Source organism: Haliotis rubra, unplaced genomic scaffold, assembly GCF_003918875.1.
Source record: "Haliotis rubra isolate DU_JTF1 unplaced genomic scaffold, ASM391887v1 Scf113, whole genome shotgun sequence".
NCBI classification, from domain to species: domain Eukaryota; kingdom Metazoa; phylum Mollusca; class Gastropoda; order Lepetellida; family Haliotidae; genus Haliotis; species Haliotis rubra.
The window spans coordinates 1,990,859-2,007,706 of record NW_025765037.1 but is presented as its reverse complement, the minus strand read 5'-3'; the positions used below and the strand labels follow the sequence as shown (position 1 = coordinate 2,007,706).

Here is a 16,848-nt window from a genome sequence, read left to right as displayed (position 1 = left end):
TGTTCTGGAAGTCAGACATTTACATATTAAGAAACACATGATAAGACACACCATTATGTTAAAGGACATATTTCTTCATTACCTGGGCGCTGTGCCTGGTTACCTGTTAATTATCCATGTATTTCCGATATACTTCAACAGTTTCATTGTCAAACTGCCTGCATATATTTACAATCGACTAGTATGCTCTACGATTCACAATGTACATGTAGGTCATGTCGATTAACCTCTAATTTCATGCCACGATTTGTCCCAGACAAATTTGCAAGCCCGTCGCTTCAGATAGTCACCCGATATTGCTGATCTCTTTTACGGCCTGCCGAATCGCTCTAACTGCCAGAACTATATTACGATTTATAAACCATGATTGGAAAGACTAAATTACGCCCCCACGTAACATTATCGTGACAGAATATAATAAAGTTGGAGAGTGAGTGTGTGTAATGAATGTATAGTGGGCGTAGTTGTCAGTAAAATAAGCAGTATATACTTTTGCCTAGTCAAGTCTTGTAGAACACGGGCGACTAGTTTGTATACTCCGTCAGGTAGGTCGGTCTTATATTTATTGATAAGGAGTTTGTGTGTATGTTCTTGTTGTGGGTAGCCTAATGGTTAAAGTGTCCGCTCGTCATGCAGAAGACCCGGGTTCGATTCCCCACATGTGTGAAGCCCATCTCAGGTGCCCCCCGCCGTGATATTCCTGGAAAAACGCGGCGTAAAACCATACTCACTCAGTCTTGCTGATCATTTGTGCTAAGTTGAAAACAAGTTATGTTATGTAAACAGACGATTCATTTAGAAAATAATTGTTCACCTATGTGCTCCGATATTGTTTGGCAACGTATCATATCATAGACATTTGGTAAATGTCACTGTGACATCAAAGTTTGACGTCATAATCAAAGGGGAATGACTGAAATCACTGCAAGGATTTCTTCCTTTCTTGGCCAGCTAATGTAATATGCAGAACATATTACATATATTATATCGATGACGTACAATGACGATATTGATTGAATTAACTATACTATAATACTTCCTGTGTGATGTTCTCGTCAGTGTGTCACGTTATCTTTTTATGGTTTTAATTCTGGAAATTGCTCTAATGTCGTTTGGTGGAATGTACGTAAATACGGGTATTTAAACCACTTGAACGACCTCATATTGATACATTTGCGTGAAATGGTATCAATATTGGATTAATCTAGTTCAGGGCGTCATCCTATTTCCTAAGATTATTCGTGTATGCCTATTTTTGTCATCTCTGAAACCACTTTCACAATTAGACCGAGAGTTGACAGTTAGCAGTGTTCAGACACACTGTCGGGACTGACTTATGCGTGTTAAAGTATGGTCACGGCGGAGACAAAGTACACTGTGTATCAAATTTTGTCTTGTGAATATGACATCAATGCTTTTCCGAATAGTTTTCGGAGCCTATTTGAAAGTGTCTGTGATTCGTCAAGAATCCGCCTGTCGGTATTAGCCACAATGTACACGTCATACATCATATTCGTTTGAGAGGCGGTGGGGTAGCCTAGTGGTTAAAGCGTTCGCTCGTCACGCCGAAGGCCCGGGTTCGAATCCTCGCATGGGTACAATGTGTCAAGCCCATTTCTGGTGTCCCCCGCCCTGATATTTCTGGAATATTACTAAAAGCGGCGTAAAACCCAACTCACTCACTCATATTCGTTTGTAAGGCGTTAAACAAACATGCTTATGATCATAATATTATTGGAAGTGTGCAATCGATTCTTTTAGCAGTGATGCTTTTATGGATGTGAAAAGGATTTTGTAGCCTTAATTTTTAATAGTCGAGGCTTCGGTTCTGGTGTCAAAACATTTGAAGGAAGAGGTGAAGAACATTTATACATGTGACGAGTTTTTGTTAATACACGCAGATTGTGTTTGCCCATACTACTGTCATAACTATTTTGGAGTGAGTGAGTTTAGTTTTACGCCGCTTTTATTCCAGCAATATCACGGCGGGGGACACCAGAAATGGCCTTCACACATTGTACCCATGTACCCGGGTCTTTGGCGTGACGAGCGAACGCTTTAACCACTAGGCTACCCCACCGCCCTGAACTATTTTGGAAGTGGATAGGTCTTATATTATGTATGACACGTTATCTGTGCTTCTGTCAAGACTCTGACGTAACTAGTGTTGCCTGTGGCTATCAAGGCATTAACTCTCTTTATTTTAGTTGTTTAACAGTGCATTCAGCAATATTCTAATGCTGGCGGCCTGTGCATAATGAACCCTGGACCAAATAATCCAGTGATTAATATCATGAGCATCAGTGAAATGTGTGAACCAATTCAGCGAGCCTGATCACCGAATCCCGTTAGTTGCCGCTTACGCCAAGCATGGGTTGCTGAAGACCAATTCTAGTTTCTGCTGGAAGGGTACCACATACTATTACCTTCTAGGAGGAAGCATGATCAATAAGTTGTGTTTTTTATGTTGGCAACATGACATATGTTTTGCTGTCTTGGAGGCGGTGTACCAACATTCAGCTTGCTGGCTGTTGGTAGCATGGTGTGTAATTCGTGATGTCTGTCAGCAACATGACATGAAAATTGTAGTGTCTGGAAAAATGTTAACATGTGGATAAAACTGAATATAGGGCAAAACATTTGAACGTGAAAGGCAAAAACATCCGTACCGAAAATCTGTCTAGATATATTGCAAAGGGCGTGAAAGGCAAAATAGTGATGAAAGGTCTATAAATAGATTCCTGCAAATCAGCGATAACACCGGATGTTCCTGTCTGGAAGGTAGAATGGTATATAATCATTGATGTCTGAGGCAAGCATGGTAATAAGCTGTCCTGACTTCAAGGTAGCATGGTACATGAGCTTTGTGTGGAATTGCTATGGTGTAGAATTATAGTTGTCTGAAGGTAGCTGTATATGATAATCTTTGGATATAAGGAACGTAATAACGAGAGTGTCCTCAGACCTGATTCTGGATGTACCGGAGTATCCATTATTGTCGTCTGGAAGTGCGCAGGGTATTGTTTTGTTGGTCTGGATGTAGCGTGACATGTTGGATGCTAAGAGGTTGCATCCTCACTGTCTGGGACGTGACCTGGTATATACCACTAGCTGCAGCTATATGTAGGTGAGTGAATGATTCTGAATGTAGAGTGACCATTATTGTTGTCTGAAGTGAGTGAGTTTAGTTTTACGCCGCTTTCAGCAATATTCCAGCAATATGCCGGCGGTGGACACCAGAAATGGGCTTCACACATTGTACCCATGTGGAGAATCGAACTCGGGTCATCGGCGAGACGAGCGAACGTTGTAACCACTAGGCTACCCCACCGCTGCCAGCATACATGGCTTCCTGAACGTTGTGCATGGAGAATGTTCTCTACTGAATAAATCACCGGAGATAGCTAAGTACGACATGCACCCAGACAAGAGTGTTCAGAGTCTCAATGTTCACCGGCACTAGGTGACCTCTCTGGGCAGCCTGTGGTTTAGAGGATAGAGAGTCTGCTCAGAAAGCAGAAGAGTACTGGTTCCATATTCGGCCACGGCATAACTAAAATACAACTGTCCTCACAGCGGGCTAGCACCATGCGAGTCAGCTTTTAGCAATATTCCAGCAATATCACGACAGGGGACACCAGAATTGTACCCATGTGGAGAATCGAACTCGGGTCCTCGGCAATATTCCAGGTATATAGGCAGCGGTCTGAATATAATCCCGTCTGGACCAGACAATCCATTGATCAACAACATGAGCATCGATCTACACAATTGGGAACCGATAACAAGTGTCAACCAAGTCAGGGAGCCTGACCACCCCATCCCGTTTGTCGCCTCTTACGACAAGCATGGGTTACTGAAGGCCAATATTCTAACCCGGACCTTCACGGGTCTCGTGTAAGAGAAATATTCTCAAGTACGACGTTAAACCCCATTTCATCCCACCTTGTCTGGAACAGAAAATGACGGGTATGTTTGTGGTAAAGAGATATGTTGTATTAATGTTACTGTCTGAGGCGGTGAAGGAAAACGTAGTTCTCCAAATGTTGCTGACGTCATGGTATAACGTGTTTCCAAATCCAAAGCCTGTAGGACATCAAATATTCTACACACATCTATAAACCGAATGTTTATGGATTTTACCAATATTGCGTTATCGACAGACCATCAAGGGAACATGTCACGTGACTCTAAAACTGGCTCGGACTGGAACACTGTCTGTTGTTTGAATCAATTTTGAACCAAAACCAAAATTGTTATCAGACAGGTTAGCGATGCAACTTACAAAACCAGGCTATCCTGATACTTAACGGTATCCTGATATCTGTGACAGATTCGACTGGAACCAAAATTTGTTTGACGACCAGACATTATGTAGAGGGTAATGTCCGAGTAACTCTCCATTCCTTAAAAATAATGGAGCCGAGGCCCCGGAGGGGTCGAGGCACATTGATTTTAAGGAATGGAGAGTTACGAGGATATTACCCTACTTAAATTACACTCAAAGTATTGGGAATATTTCTTTATCAAAGTTATATGTCAAAATGACAAAATGAAGTCTTTAATTTGAAGCTGGTACACATCGCTCCATTCCTGAAAAGTAATGGAGCGAGCAGACAATGGAATGACGTCACAAATGTTATTTAAATATTTGGAAACCTCAAATGATGATAACGACTTTGTGAGATTTGCAACCATGACCGTGAGAAAAAAATGGTTTGAGACAAGTTTCCTTTCACAGAAACTTGGGAAACCACCATCGATACAAAGACCACAAAACGGTTTATAATGCTTAGGTTATATGTCACACTTACATTAATATTACCATGCGTATATGCATCGATGGAATATCAAATGAGATTAACAGAAATTGAATAACTATTAAAAAGGCATGAGGTCACACTAGTTCCAGGTCACGTTAACATTTTAAACCTGATCAATAATCATGAATGTCTGGTTAATTTTTGTTTAATTCTATTATAGGGTCTATTTGTTGATTTAACTGATCGTTAAGCCGGTTATTTATTGCAGCACTCACCGGATTGGCCAATTTGAATTTACAAATTAACAGTTGTCTATTTCAGAGTGTTTATCAATTCTAGCGTTCCCATTAAACTGCCAGGAAAATGGACCATTCTACAGCTTCGTAACATAATACTTTAATAAACAATATTTGATAAATGTTCTTGTTTTTCAGAGGGCTCCATCTTGTTGCCAAAGACCGAAGCAAAGAAGCCCCAGATGCATTAAAAAGTGAGTTATGGCGTGAAACCTTATTACCATTCCTAATCAATGTCCCATCCACACGTGTGAGTGACGGGACAATGCGAGGGCGGCAGATGTAAGGAATCGTGGTGCCAACGCAATGCATAAAACGAAAACAACATCCGCCATAAAATACCCATTTCCTTTATTGGGAATTTGCGTAACACAGACTGAAATATAAAAAAATTATCATGATATTATTCTTTTTCACATTGTCATTTATTTCACAAGGCAACTGTACTTTTGAAACATGACGACATTTCTTTAAGTGAATGGTCTTCAATGCCGTAGTTCCTTATATAAAATACGTGGAAGGCCCCTGCTGCTAGACTTCCAGACGGGGCACCATTATTGATTTCTTCGACCCCGGGTCTGTAATATGTGGTTTCTCTATCCGATAATGAAGTAAGACAGCCATTTAGTTACAGCAGTCCTCTAAGGCACTGTATCGTTCAACATATCTTATGCAAATGGAACGAACAGAGAATGGCATTTTACGAGTCAATTTCAAAACTGAAATAATACGGTAACCGAGAAATCTATACCCAAAGAATGTAGTGTGAAACGTACAAATAACATACGTTTTATAAGTTACATATTGTTTTTAAAATCGACTAGGTTTATAAATCAACACAAATTACTCAGAAGGAAGGACAACTATCATATACAATAAAGTGATTGTACAAGCGTCACAGGCAGTGCAGAGAGATGAACGAAACATGAGCTTGTCCATTTGTATTGTCTGCATACATTCCAGAAAGTTATATGCCATACTAGATCCGTCTGTAACTGTTCAAGAAGATTTCAGATTAAACTTGACTCCAAAATCATTCAAAATATACAAACTTTCACAACTGCTGACATTAGATTGTAATGCATTCCTGTCCAACATTTACTTTCAAAGCATAATGTTATGAACTGAACTTTTACAGAAACATTGTCATGCAATTACCGCAGTTTCTAACTTTAGCAATAAATTACAAAGCCATGAAATAGACAAGTGTTCGTTGTACATTTGGCACATCTATATGACACATAGTGTATCCCATATACACGTTGCTAGGAAACAATTACAGAAATTACAGCAGGTTTTAGATATAAAAATGTGTAATGTGTCCATTTATATAACGCCAAATTCCACACAAGGTATGCTCATGGCCCTAATAATCAATAGCACAACACAGTGTTACCCCGGATAACCCAAGCTGCCTGTTAGGCGCTAGAAGGTTATAGTCACATGAGTCCACCGGGTACCCATTTTCTGCTGGGTGAAGAGAGGCAATTTTGAACAAACTCACTTGCCTGAGGTGAGACCACATGTATCACATTTGCTTCGTTGTTGGGCATGGCTGAGGTCATGCAAAAGCCATGAAATAGACAAGTGTTCGCTGTACATTTGGCATAGCTGTATGACGCATATTGTGTTGAATATTCACGTTGATGGGAAACAATGGAATATAATTACAGCAGATTTTAGAAATAAATTACTAAGTCATGAAATAGACAAGTGTTCGTAGTATACCTGCATATCTGTATGTCACATAATGTGTCACATATTCACGTTTACAGGAAACAATGTAATGACATTACAGCAGATTTTAGATATATGTTACAAAGCAGTGAAATAGACAAGTGTTCGTTGTACATCTGGCATATTTTTATGTCACCTATTGTGTCCAATATTCTCGTTGATAGGGGCTTTATCTACATGTACCTACATGTAATGGTGGCTCTAACTAGGAAATTAGGACACTGCATTCCGTGTTTGATGAATCAACATGGTATGCACTTTTGGTGTTTCTCGACCTGAAAATATAATGCAAGAAAACAGCGTACCTTTTGAAAAAAATCCGAACTTACGGAGCCTATTACCGTCACCGATTGCGAGTGGTCCATTCATATATTTTACAGCCGAAACCCAATATGGCATCTGTGTCGGAGGATAGGCAAGACTGGATGTTTTATTGCACTGACATTTCACGTATGTCTACGAAACGATGCCATTTTAGTATGTTACCATCATGTTTTTCCTGAGGATACAAGACTTGTATTCGTTTAATTTTCACTATCGATTCTCATTTAGCACAGGCCTGACAACTAGATCCAATAAGCATGGACATGTTAATTTAGTTCCTATATAACCAATGACGTGGTGGTTGATGAAGCTGGTGTTATAAGACTTTCTGCTGCATTAGTCACTTGAACAATCCAGTAAATGTAACCTTTGTATCCGACTACCCGTGAAGATCCGGGTTAGAATTGATCTTCAGTAACCCATACTTGTCGTGAGAGGTGACTAACGGGATCGGGTGGTCAGGCTCGCTGGCTTGGTTGACACATGTCTTCGAATCCCAATTGCGTAGATCGATGCCCGTGCTGTTGATCATAGGATTGTCTGGTCCAGAATCTATTTACAGACCGCCGCCATATAGCTGGAATATTGCTGAGTGCGGCGTAAAACTAAACTCACTCACTCACTCACTCATTTGTATCTGAAAGAACAACTCTTATACTTCATCCTCATTGTGATGGGCGTGGGGTGGCCTAGTGCTTAAAGCGTTTGCTCGTCACGCTGAAGACCCGTGTTCGATTCCCCAGATGGGTACAATGTGTACCCATTTCTGGTGTCCCCACTGTGATATAGCTGGAATATTGCTAAAAACGGCGTAAAACCATACTCACTTACTTATCCTCAATTAACGACATTGCCCCTGATACTCGATATATACTAAAGTAAATGTGATTTCAGAAAGGGAATGCTTCTTTTAGATATAAACATCAGGTAATTACCTTCCCCATCCCAACACGCGTGAAGGCAGACCAAATCCGTCCTTTGACTCCAACCGAGCTTCGACACACGTCACAGCCAGACACTAAGCTTTCAGAGCTTTGTCACAGGTAATGATCGCAGTGTGAACACGTTCCTTATCCCGCTCAAACTCACCTACTAGTATTTCAAATAAAGGCCTAATAAGATCTGGTAATGTGCTGAAATGAGGTTTCCAGATAAGTAACGCAATCATTAGACTTGACTTCGTGACTTGATGATCATTAGGTGATCAAGTCTGAGTTGTCCGTGTTCTAATTCCCAGTGTTTCTAGAACATAAGAGTCAAAGCTTAAAATAACTTGGAAAAACGCGTCAGGGTTCAAATGGCGTGATGAGGAAGCTGAGTTGATGAAGAAGAATCCATAAATCAGAACCGTCGAGATGTTCTTGACTGTCATTTTGCCACCGAGTGCAAGTGTACTCAGAAAACCGACTCTCCTGAACGGCTATTGCTGCAGTTACGACCTAGGGTGGCATGTTCTAGTTATGTAAGCTGTCGTTCTGGTCGATATACATTAGTATATATTAGCGGAATCAATGGCCGACAGTGGCATAACAACAATTTCAAGCAGGAAGTTTTTCATTTTCGTTTTAGGACCTTTTTATGTTCTCAATCCTAAATGCAAACGGTTGATGACGCCAAAGGAAGTTTACGATCCAGTTAAAAGTATTAGAAAATCTGACACTACATCATGTATTCATTGTAGAATGTATTATAAAGCATTTACATTTTGGGTCGAGAACCCTTTTGATTATGGAAAGGAATTTTAAAAATATATATCATCATCATCATCATCATCATCATCATCGACACTATCATCATCGTCGTCGTCGTCATCATCATCATCATTATCACCATCATCTTTGCGAGTTATGTGATTATGATGGTTATTTTATCTCGGAAAAATTGCGTCAGGTGCCGCATGTCCTTAGTGGATTTATACAGTCTGGCAAGACGCCAACTGTGGTCGCCCAGTCAACCGAAGAACCATCCACAACCAAGGCGTGTCTCACACTGCCAGCATACATGGCTTCCTGAACGTTGTGCATGGAGAATGTTCTCTACTGAATAAATCATGACATTGACCGGAGATAGCTAAGTACGACATGCACCCAGACAAGAGTGTTCAGAGTCTCGATGTTACCGGCACTAGGTGACCTCTCTGGGTAGCCTGTGGTTTAGAGGATAGAGAGTCTGCTCAGGAAGCAGAAGGGTACTGGTTCCATATTCGGCCACGGCCTAATCAAAGACATCTGCGACATGCCCTCACAGTGGGCTAGCACTATGCGAGCAATATATTTTAGCAATATTCCAGCAATATAGAAATTGGCTTCACACATTGTACCCATCTAGAGAATCGAATCCGGGTTTTCGGCGTGAAGAGCGAAGGATTTAACCAGCAGGCTACCCCACCGCCCCTCTAGCACTATGCAAACGAATTAGTACAGACTCACTCACTCACTCACGCACGCCCTGGACCTATTAATGGAATGTCTGGAAGCAACACTACTCGAACTACACCTCAAAATACTTACTAATAGATTGAACTCGTGTATATGACATCGCTCTCTCATATCTACAAATAAGTTCCTCAGAAATACGCGTATGTTACAAGTCACCTTAACGTCAATGACCTGTCTCTTAGGCGTAAAGAGCGAAGTAGCGGTAGATATTTTATGACTGGATTACTGAAAACAGTAATGACACCGGGTGCCCGAGAAAGGGTTAAGCTAACCTAACGTTTTTTGTTGTCAAACTTCAACTAGCACCAAAGTATATACTGAATTCGCCCTCCCAACTTGCATGATAAGAAGATAGGAATCCTCAAAATACGCTGATCGATTATTAATCGGGAATAAGCTCAATCAGCGTTAGAAAGGAATCATTTCTAGAAATATCTTCGTGAAAGAAGCCCAACGCGCCTGGATATCACACTTGCAATCTGCAGTCTTAGAAATATCTGCGTGAGCAGCCCCGTGCACTTGGACGTCACACATGCAAGTGACACTGCTTCAAACATACCCACTCAATAAACCCAACGTTAACCGTTATGAAAACTCTTATTTGTCCATTATCATAACGAATCATAACTCCCGCCGTCTTCTCATCGATTAGCAGCTTTCAGCGTCCCCAAAATACGAATGGAGAAGGTTTCTCAGATAGTTTCTCTTAAATCTTCTTTTTGTGCAAGAACTTGTAATGCCATCGTTGGGAGGAAATCACGTCTCCACTCAATGCAGCTTTCAAAATAACCCCCATTGATTGCAGCTCTTATCTCTGAAAGATGCATTATTGTTGCAACTTATCGGGCATTTTATGTGAAGCTAGCGCCCACAGCACTGCTCTTATTTGATGATAGAAGATATCCTCGTTCTGAAGTAACGTTTGATGGTTCATTAGGTGGAAAATGTCTGTCCATTCAGAAACGCGTAAAGGATTTAAAGCAGAAGACCGCTTATCTTGATGTCATTGTGAACTTAAGCCAGTTACATAACAAACGGTGCTTAAAAACAGCGAAATTGTTGTGGAAAATTATTCATTCCGTGCTGGAATCAATATCTGTATATCAATAGGAGCAAGTGTTTTAGGTACGTGACTTTGAATGCAGGTAAATATAGATATATATATATAACATAAATAACAACTATAGATTATCTGGCGAAACAGATTTCACTGGGTAAAAAATATTGCGTGAATGAATCATTGAAAATCAATGTTGACACCAGGTGTTCACAGAGTAAGCATCTCCTGCCCATGTTACATTCTTAACATGATATACCAGTCTTCACAGCAGTGCGGATATCCACTAGCTGTGAAAAGTGTGTGAATCCCTGAAATCAATGTTGACACCAGGTGTTCACAGAGTAAGCATCTCCTGCCCATGTTACATTCTTTACATGATATACCAGTCTTCACAGCAGTGCGGATATCCACTAGCTGTGAAAAGTGTGTGAATCCCTGAAATCAATGTTGACACCAGGTGTTCACAGAGTAAGCATCTCCTGCCCATGTTACATTCTTTACATGATATACCAGTCTTCACAGCAGTGCGGATATCCACTAGCTGTGAAAAGTGTGTGAATCACTGAAAATCAATGTTGACACCAGGTGTTCACAGAGTAAGCATCTCCTGCCCATGTTACATTCTTTACATGATATACCAGTCTTCACAGCAGTGCGGATATCCACTAGCTGTGAAAAGTGTGTGAATCCCTGAAATCAATGTTGACACCAGGTGTTCACAGAGTAAGCATCTCCTGCCCATGTTACATTCTTGACATGATATACCAGTCTTCACAGCAGTGCGGATATCCACTAGCTGTGAAAAGTGTGTGAATCCCTGAAATCAATGTTGACACCAGGTGTTCACAGAGTAAGCATCTCCTGCCCATGTTACATTCTTTACATGATATACCAGTCTTCACAGCAGTGCGGATATCCACCAGCTGTGGAAGTGTGTGAATCCCTGAAGTCAATGTTGACCCCAGGTGTTCACAGAGTAAGCATCTCCTGCCCATGTTACATTCTTTACATGATATACCAGTCTTCACAGCAGTGCGGATATCCACTAGCTGTGAAAAGTGTGTGAATCCCTGAAATCAATGTTGACACCAGGTGTTCACAGAGTAAGCATCTCCTGCCCATGTTACATTCTTTACATGATATACCAGCCTTCACAGCAGTGCGGATATCCACTAGCTGTGAAAAGTGTGTGAATCACTGAAATCAATGTTGACACCAGGTGTTCACAGAGTAAGCATCTCCTGCCCATGTTACATTCTTGACATGGATATACTAAACTTCACTGTAGTGCGGATATCCACCAGCTGTGAAAAGTATGTATGAATCCCTGAAATCAATGTTGAGAACAGGTGTTCACAGAGTAAGCATATACTGCCCATGTTACATTCTTGACATGGATATACTAAACTTCACTGTAGTGCGGATATCCACCAGCTGTGAAAAGTATGTATGAATCCCTGAAATCAATGTTGAGGTGTTAACAGGTGTTCACAGAGTAAGCATATACTGCCCATGTTACATTCTTAACATGGATATACTAGCTTTCACAGTAGTGCGTCTGTCTACTGGCGGTGAAAGGGCATGAATGAATCACGAAAAAATGTTTGACACCAGGTGTTCGAGGAAAGAGTAAGCATCTCCTGGCCATGTTACATTCTTGTTACATGCTTTTACAGTAGTGCACCTGTCCACTAGCGGTGAGAAGATCGCATGAATCACTTGAGAATCATGTTGACACCAGGTGCTCGCAGACAGAGTAAGCATCTGCCCATGTTACAGTTTTTACAGAGAGATATTAGTCATCACAGCAGAGCGTCTGTCCACTAGCGGTGACATGTATGCATGCGTCACTGAAAATCAGTGTGGACACCAGGTGTTCACGCAAGCATTTCAAGCCGGATTCTAACCGAGACACATAATGACCTCGCAGCTAACGCACCGCCCACTTGGCGAAACTGAGTACTAAAATCGAATGATTCTGCGCAATAACGTTATATTATTATCTTTGACGTTACCGAAACACAACAACACGTAGATGCACGTTATTCCACTCCAAGGCATGTCAGACATAGATCAACGAACGACATGCGACTGGCGCATATACAGTTATAACTATATATGGAAGCTTATAGGAAAATTGAACCAGCATCATAGCGAGGATAGGAGCGACGTCTTGGACATCATGGCGACGTCATATTTCCGAGAGGAGCGTAGCTCTTGTTACTTAAATGATATCTAGTTATGAACTAAGTTAATGTCATCCACTACTCTGTCACCATGTTGACATTTATGATGCACGCGTCTCTCGTTCCCCTTCCAACCGATGTTGTCATAGTGTGAGATTTACCAGAGTGTTCTTATTGTAGAAAGGGTTTTGGCGCTTGCATTTTACAAGCTACGTGTGTCGAACCACATACCGTGGCATATCCCATGCCTCCACACTGACTAAATCAGTTATCTGTCATGAACCTTAATTCCTGCCACTACTTTCTGCACACAGTGACTAATAAATGACGGCCTTGCTGCCGTTGGCATCGCAGGCTATCCCGTGAGACATCGGCCATTGATTTCCTACAGGCCCCAACTCTCAATGAATCAAACGAGCTATAGTCAGTGTTAACTATCAGCGGAGGCTGAAGTGTGTTTCAGTCGATACAAGGCACAAATCATTTACCTGTTATCATGGAATGTACATCTTTCCGTTTCTATGTGTATTGCGCGGTGAGTACCCTATCAACATGTGTTCACAGAAAGGGTTCATACATATAGATGACAGAATTTTGTCTTAGTGATAGTCTGTACTGAAGCAATGTGTACTAAAGATTTATACTAATTTATGTTATGTTTTTAAACTGTGATAGTTATTGGGGTTGATGTTAGGCTCAACTGGTACAGCGTCCGCTTACCATTTTGATTGTGAGTTTTAATTAGAGAATACAGTGTGTGAAGACCAGTTAAGGATTGTGCTCCATGTTCATAAGTTAACAAACGTATTACTTAATCATACTGAGTCATTCATGCCTCTGTGCTCAATTGGATAGAGTTCTGTCCAAGAATTGAAGGTCTGTGGTTCGATCAGTGTTGGAACAAACATTTTCAAAGGTTACTTGATATTTCCCTGTCTTGTGCCCGGTATTTAAAGCACACGACACAGACTGCGATAAATAGTATCGAGCATCTCGTGTATAATGACTGAGTGATGAAAATATATTTGCTCTTTTTGAATAAGATGTATTTCTTAAATATGATATTAAATCTGAGTGGATATTGTGTTTCTCCCTGTAAATTTAAGTTACCGTATGTCTGGGTCAGTTTGCATGCAAACTGCAAAGATTACGTGTTCGAATCCCATGTCCAGAATTGTCAGCACCACCATACTCGTGAGTGGTAAAGGCATGAGACCTTCATTACTTCGGACACCCCATGTTAATGTGAGCTTCTGTTCACACCGGCGTTAAAGCCCCTCCGTCCCCATAAGTTAAGTTATTATCTCCTTGATGAATGAATAATCTCTAATAGTTTATTTTATTCTGATGTTTGTACAGCTTAAACAGCATGAATGTGTGTACGTCATTAAAGAGCTTCAATGACGTCATGAGCACAAACATTAATATCTGTATGATGTATATACAAGAGTCCAATTTCAAAGTACAAAGCCTTAGAATATGACCACTTCCATTGATAAGACAGACACATTACAATGAAGACGAGTGAGTCATACCGAGGAAATAACGTAGCCAGGAGATGCTAACCCTTTTCGCAAATATCCGGTGACTGCGCTGATTTTCAGTCATTCTTCACACAATTTTGAGCATTACAGGCCCAATGGAATGTGTTCCATTGGATAATCCCGGCTATTATTCTCTGAGGTTCACGTTTTCTATTTACATAATACGTATGGATCCTGATGCCTGAGATGCACCAAAGGTCCAAGTGTCCACCATGAATCTGTTCCATGGAAACTGATGACAGTTTTATGTAGAAAGCTATCGAACAAGTTTAATATGTCTTACTCGATCAGAAGTGCAGAAATGTCAAGTTGTATTTGACCAGTGTGGGACGACATAGGATACCCCTGAAAAGAGCAGAGCTAATATCTTGATCATGCCCAAAGGCATAGCTAAGCGATTCTGGTAATGTCTCCACGCTTCGATACCAGTCTTCATTTCCATTGTTGTATTGTTACAGTAGACTGTTTGTAATTGACGTATCTCCTGGACATTCTCTTTGATTTATGTCCACGGCTGATTCTGGAATTGTTTGGCAATGACGTAGTTGCATGACTAATCCTGAGAACGGTCGTGCCACTTTCGTACTGAAATACTCTTTACCGTTATTAATTTTGTTGTTGTCATTAGTCATAGATACAGAGAGTTTGAAACTGGTAGTGACAGGAATGTGATGGATTTTGTGAGAATGGAGAATGGTGAGGCTCGGTAAGCTGTAGACAGCCATTGATGCAAGGTTGAACTCTATCACTTTGCTTGACGTAGTGAAATGTCACGTACTGGTTGGTGCTGGACGTTTGACAGCTCGACAGAGACGCGATCAATTTCAATTTCAGTGTCAGACATGTAGAGGTGCATATTGTAGGTCAAAGTCATGCGCATGGGTCTTCTCGAAGGGAAAAAACACTTCAGCAACACAGTGTGCCTCAGTAGGCTTCACATGTGATGTGGTTTCAGAAAGGTCACCGGGGTCACTAAATGTATTGTCTTTAAATTAGTTCATTACCCCTGACGGTAAACCTTGTGAGCCATCAGTAACAAGAGTGTTTTCGACGTTCCTGTCGGAAATTTGACGTCGACATGATGTCCATGACGTCGTTCGTATTCCCGCTATGATGATTTCATTCCAGTTCTCAGTGTACTTCCATATATGGTTGCAAGTGCAAGCTAGCCAATGAAATGTCGTTCATCTATCTCTGCCTAACATGATTTGGAATGAAATGTAGAACCAAAGTGATACTAATATATGAAATACCCTGTGATTAAGGAAATATTTTTGTCGACATTTTGTCTCTTTGTGATTGTAAATACTATTCATACAACAATCTCGAATCATTGAGAAACATCTCCAATGAACCATATACCCATGTTGCGTACATATATTGGATTCCGTATCTTTGCCAAAATGATTCTCCTAATTCACATTTGTTCTGGAGAACAACTCCCCGATACATTTTAAGACAAATACTAGAATAACAATCAACATAAACGTGTGAATGAATAACGGATAATGTTAAACATAAGGTCATGACATGTTATTGCACTTGGCGCTCTTGAAGCAACGACCGTGTTATATCAATGTACTGGAAGCACTGGCATTAGCACCACGACCTCGTGAATTACTTTGGAGTCACTAGCATGGACCATATTTCAAATAACACTGACTCTCATTATTTCGTATCATAATTGCATTGCCACCATGGGACAAAGTCAGTATCTCGCGAACTCTCGTCGTGATCGATATTTCAATACCATCATCCAACTATAACCCACCTATCTTACATCACTTGAATACTTCATAAGCATACAGTCTAGTAAGTACAATAGAATATCGAATACATGTCAAATTACCCAACAACAAGTATTTGAAGCTATTGTCAGTTGATGCAGGGAATATTTCTAATTGAATATTGATCGTGGGAAGTGTCTCTCAACGTTCTTTATTCATAGAATAATATATGCGGGGACTAGATCACATGTACTGAGAAATTCATGATAGTCGTGTTTCCTAGACCAAGATATTTGCTCACTGTTTGATTTTTCTGCCGTGCCTATGCTCTTCTCATTTTTTCTGATGATTTCCAAACATTCATTCAGATATTTCTTGTGTCTTTAAGCCTTGGTATTTCAGTTCAGCTGAATCTCCACTGTCATATTTCGTGTGTGTTTAGGTCTTGGTCTTTTCATTCATTACTGATATTGTTCCAAACATTCTTTTAAATATTTAAATATTTCTTGCGTCTGTAGGTCTTGGATTTCCATTAATCCTGATACGGTTCTAAATATCATTTTAAATGGTTCTTGTATCTTCAGATCTTGGTTTTCCATTCATTTCTGATAAGGTTCCAAACATTCTTTCAAATATTCAATAGGTTCCAAACATTCTTTCAAATATTCCTTTTGTCTTCAGATCTAGGCTATCCATTCATTTCTGATATGCTTCCAAACATTCATTCAAATAGTTCTTGTGTCTTTAGATTTTGGTCTTTTCATTCATTTCAG

The 16,848-nt window shown here is 40.5% G+C and overlaps 1 protein-coding gene across 7 annotated transcripts in view; it reads left to right on the top strand.

Annotated features, from left to right (window-relative positions):
- Positions 1-16,848, top strand: part of LOC124291501 (tripartite motif-containing protein 2-like) — an 87,255-nt gene that overhangs the window by 38,093 nt on the left and 32,314 nt on the right. For 6 of the 7 annotated variants that reach the window (XM_046728531.1, XM_046728517.1, XM_046728499.1 and 3 more), the window contains one exon: positions 5,198-5,253. Coding sequence is in view for 1 of the 7 variants with exons in the window: in XM_046728489.1 (XP_046584445.1) it covers positions 13,301-13,339 (39 nt within the window). In the remaining 6 variants the exon portion in view is untranslated. Of the gene's footprint in view, positions 1-5,197; positions 5,254-13,251; positions 13,340-16,848 lie in introns of those variants that run through there. The other variant, XM_046728489.1, reaches the window with a different exon arrangement.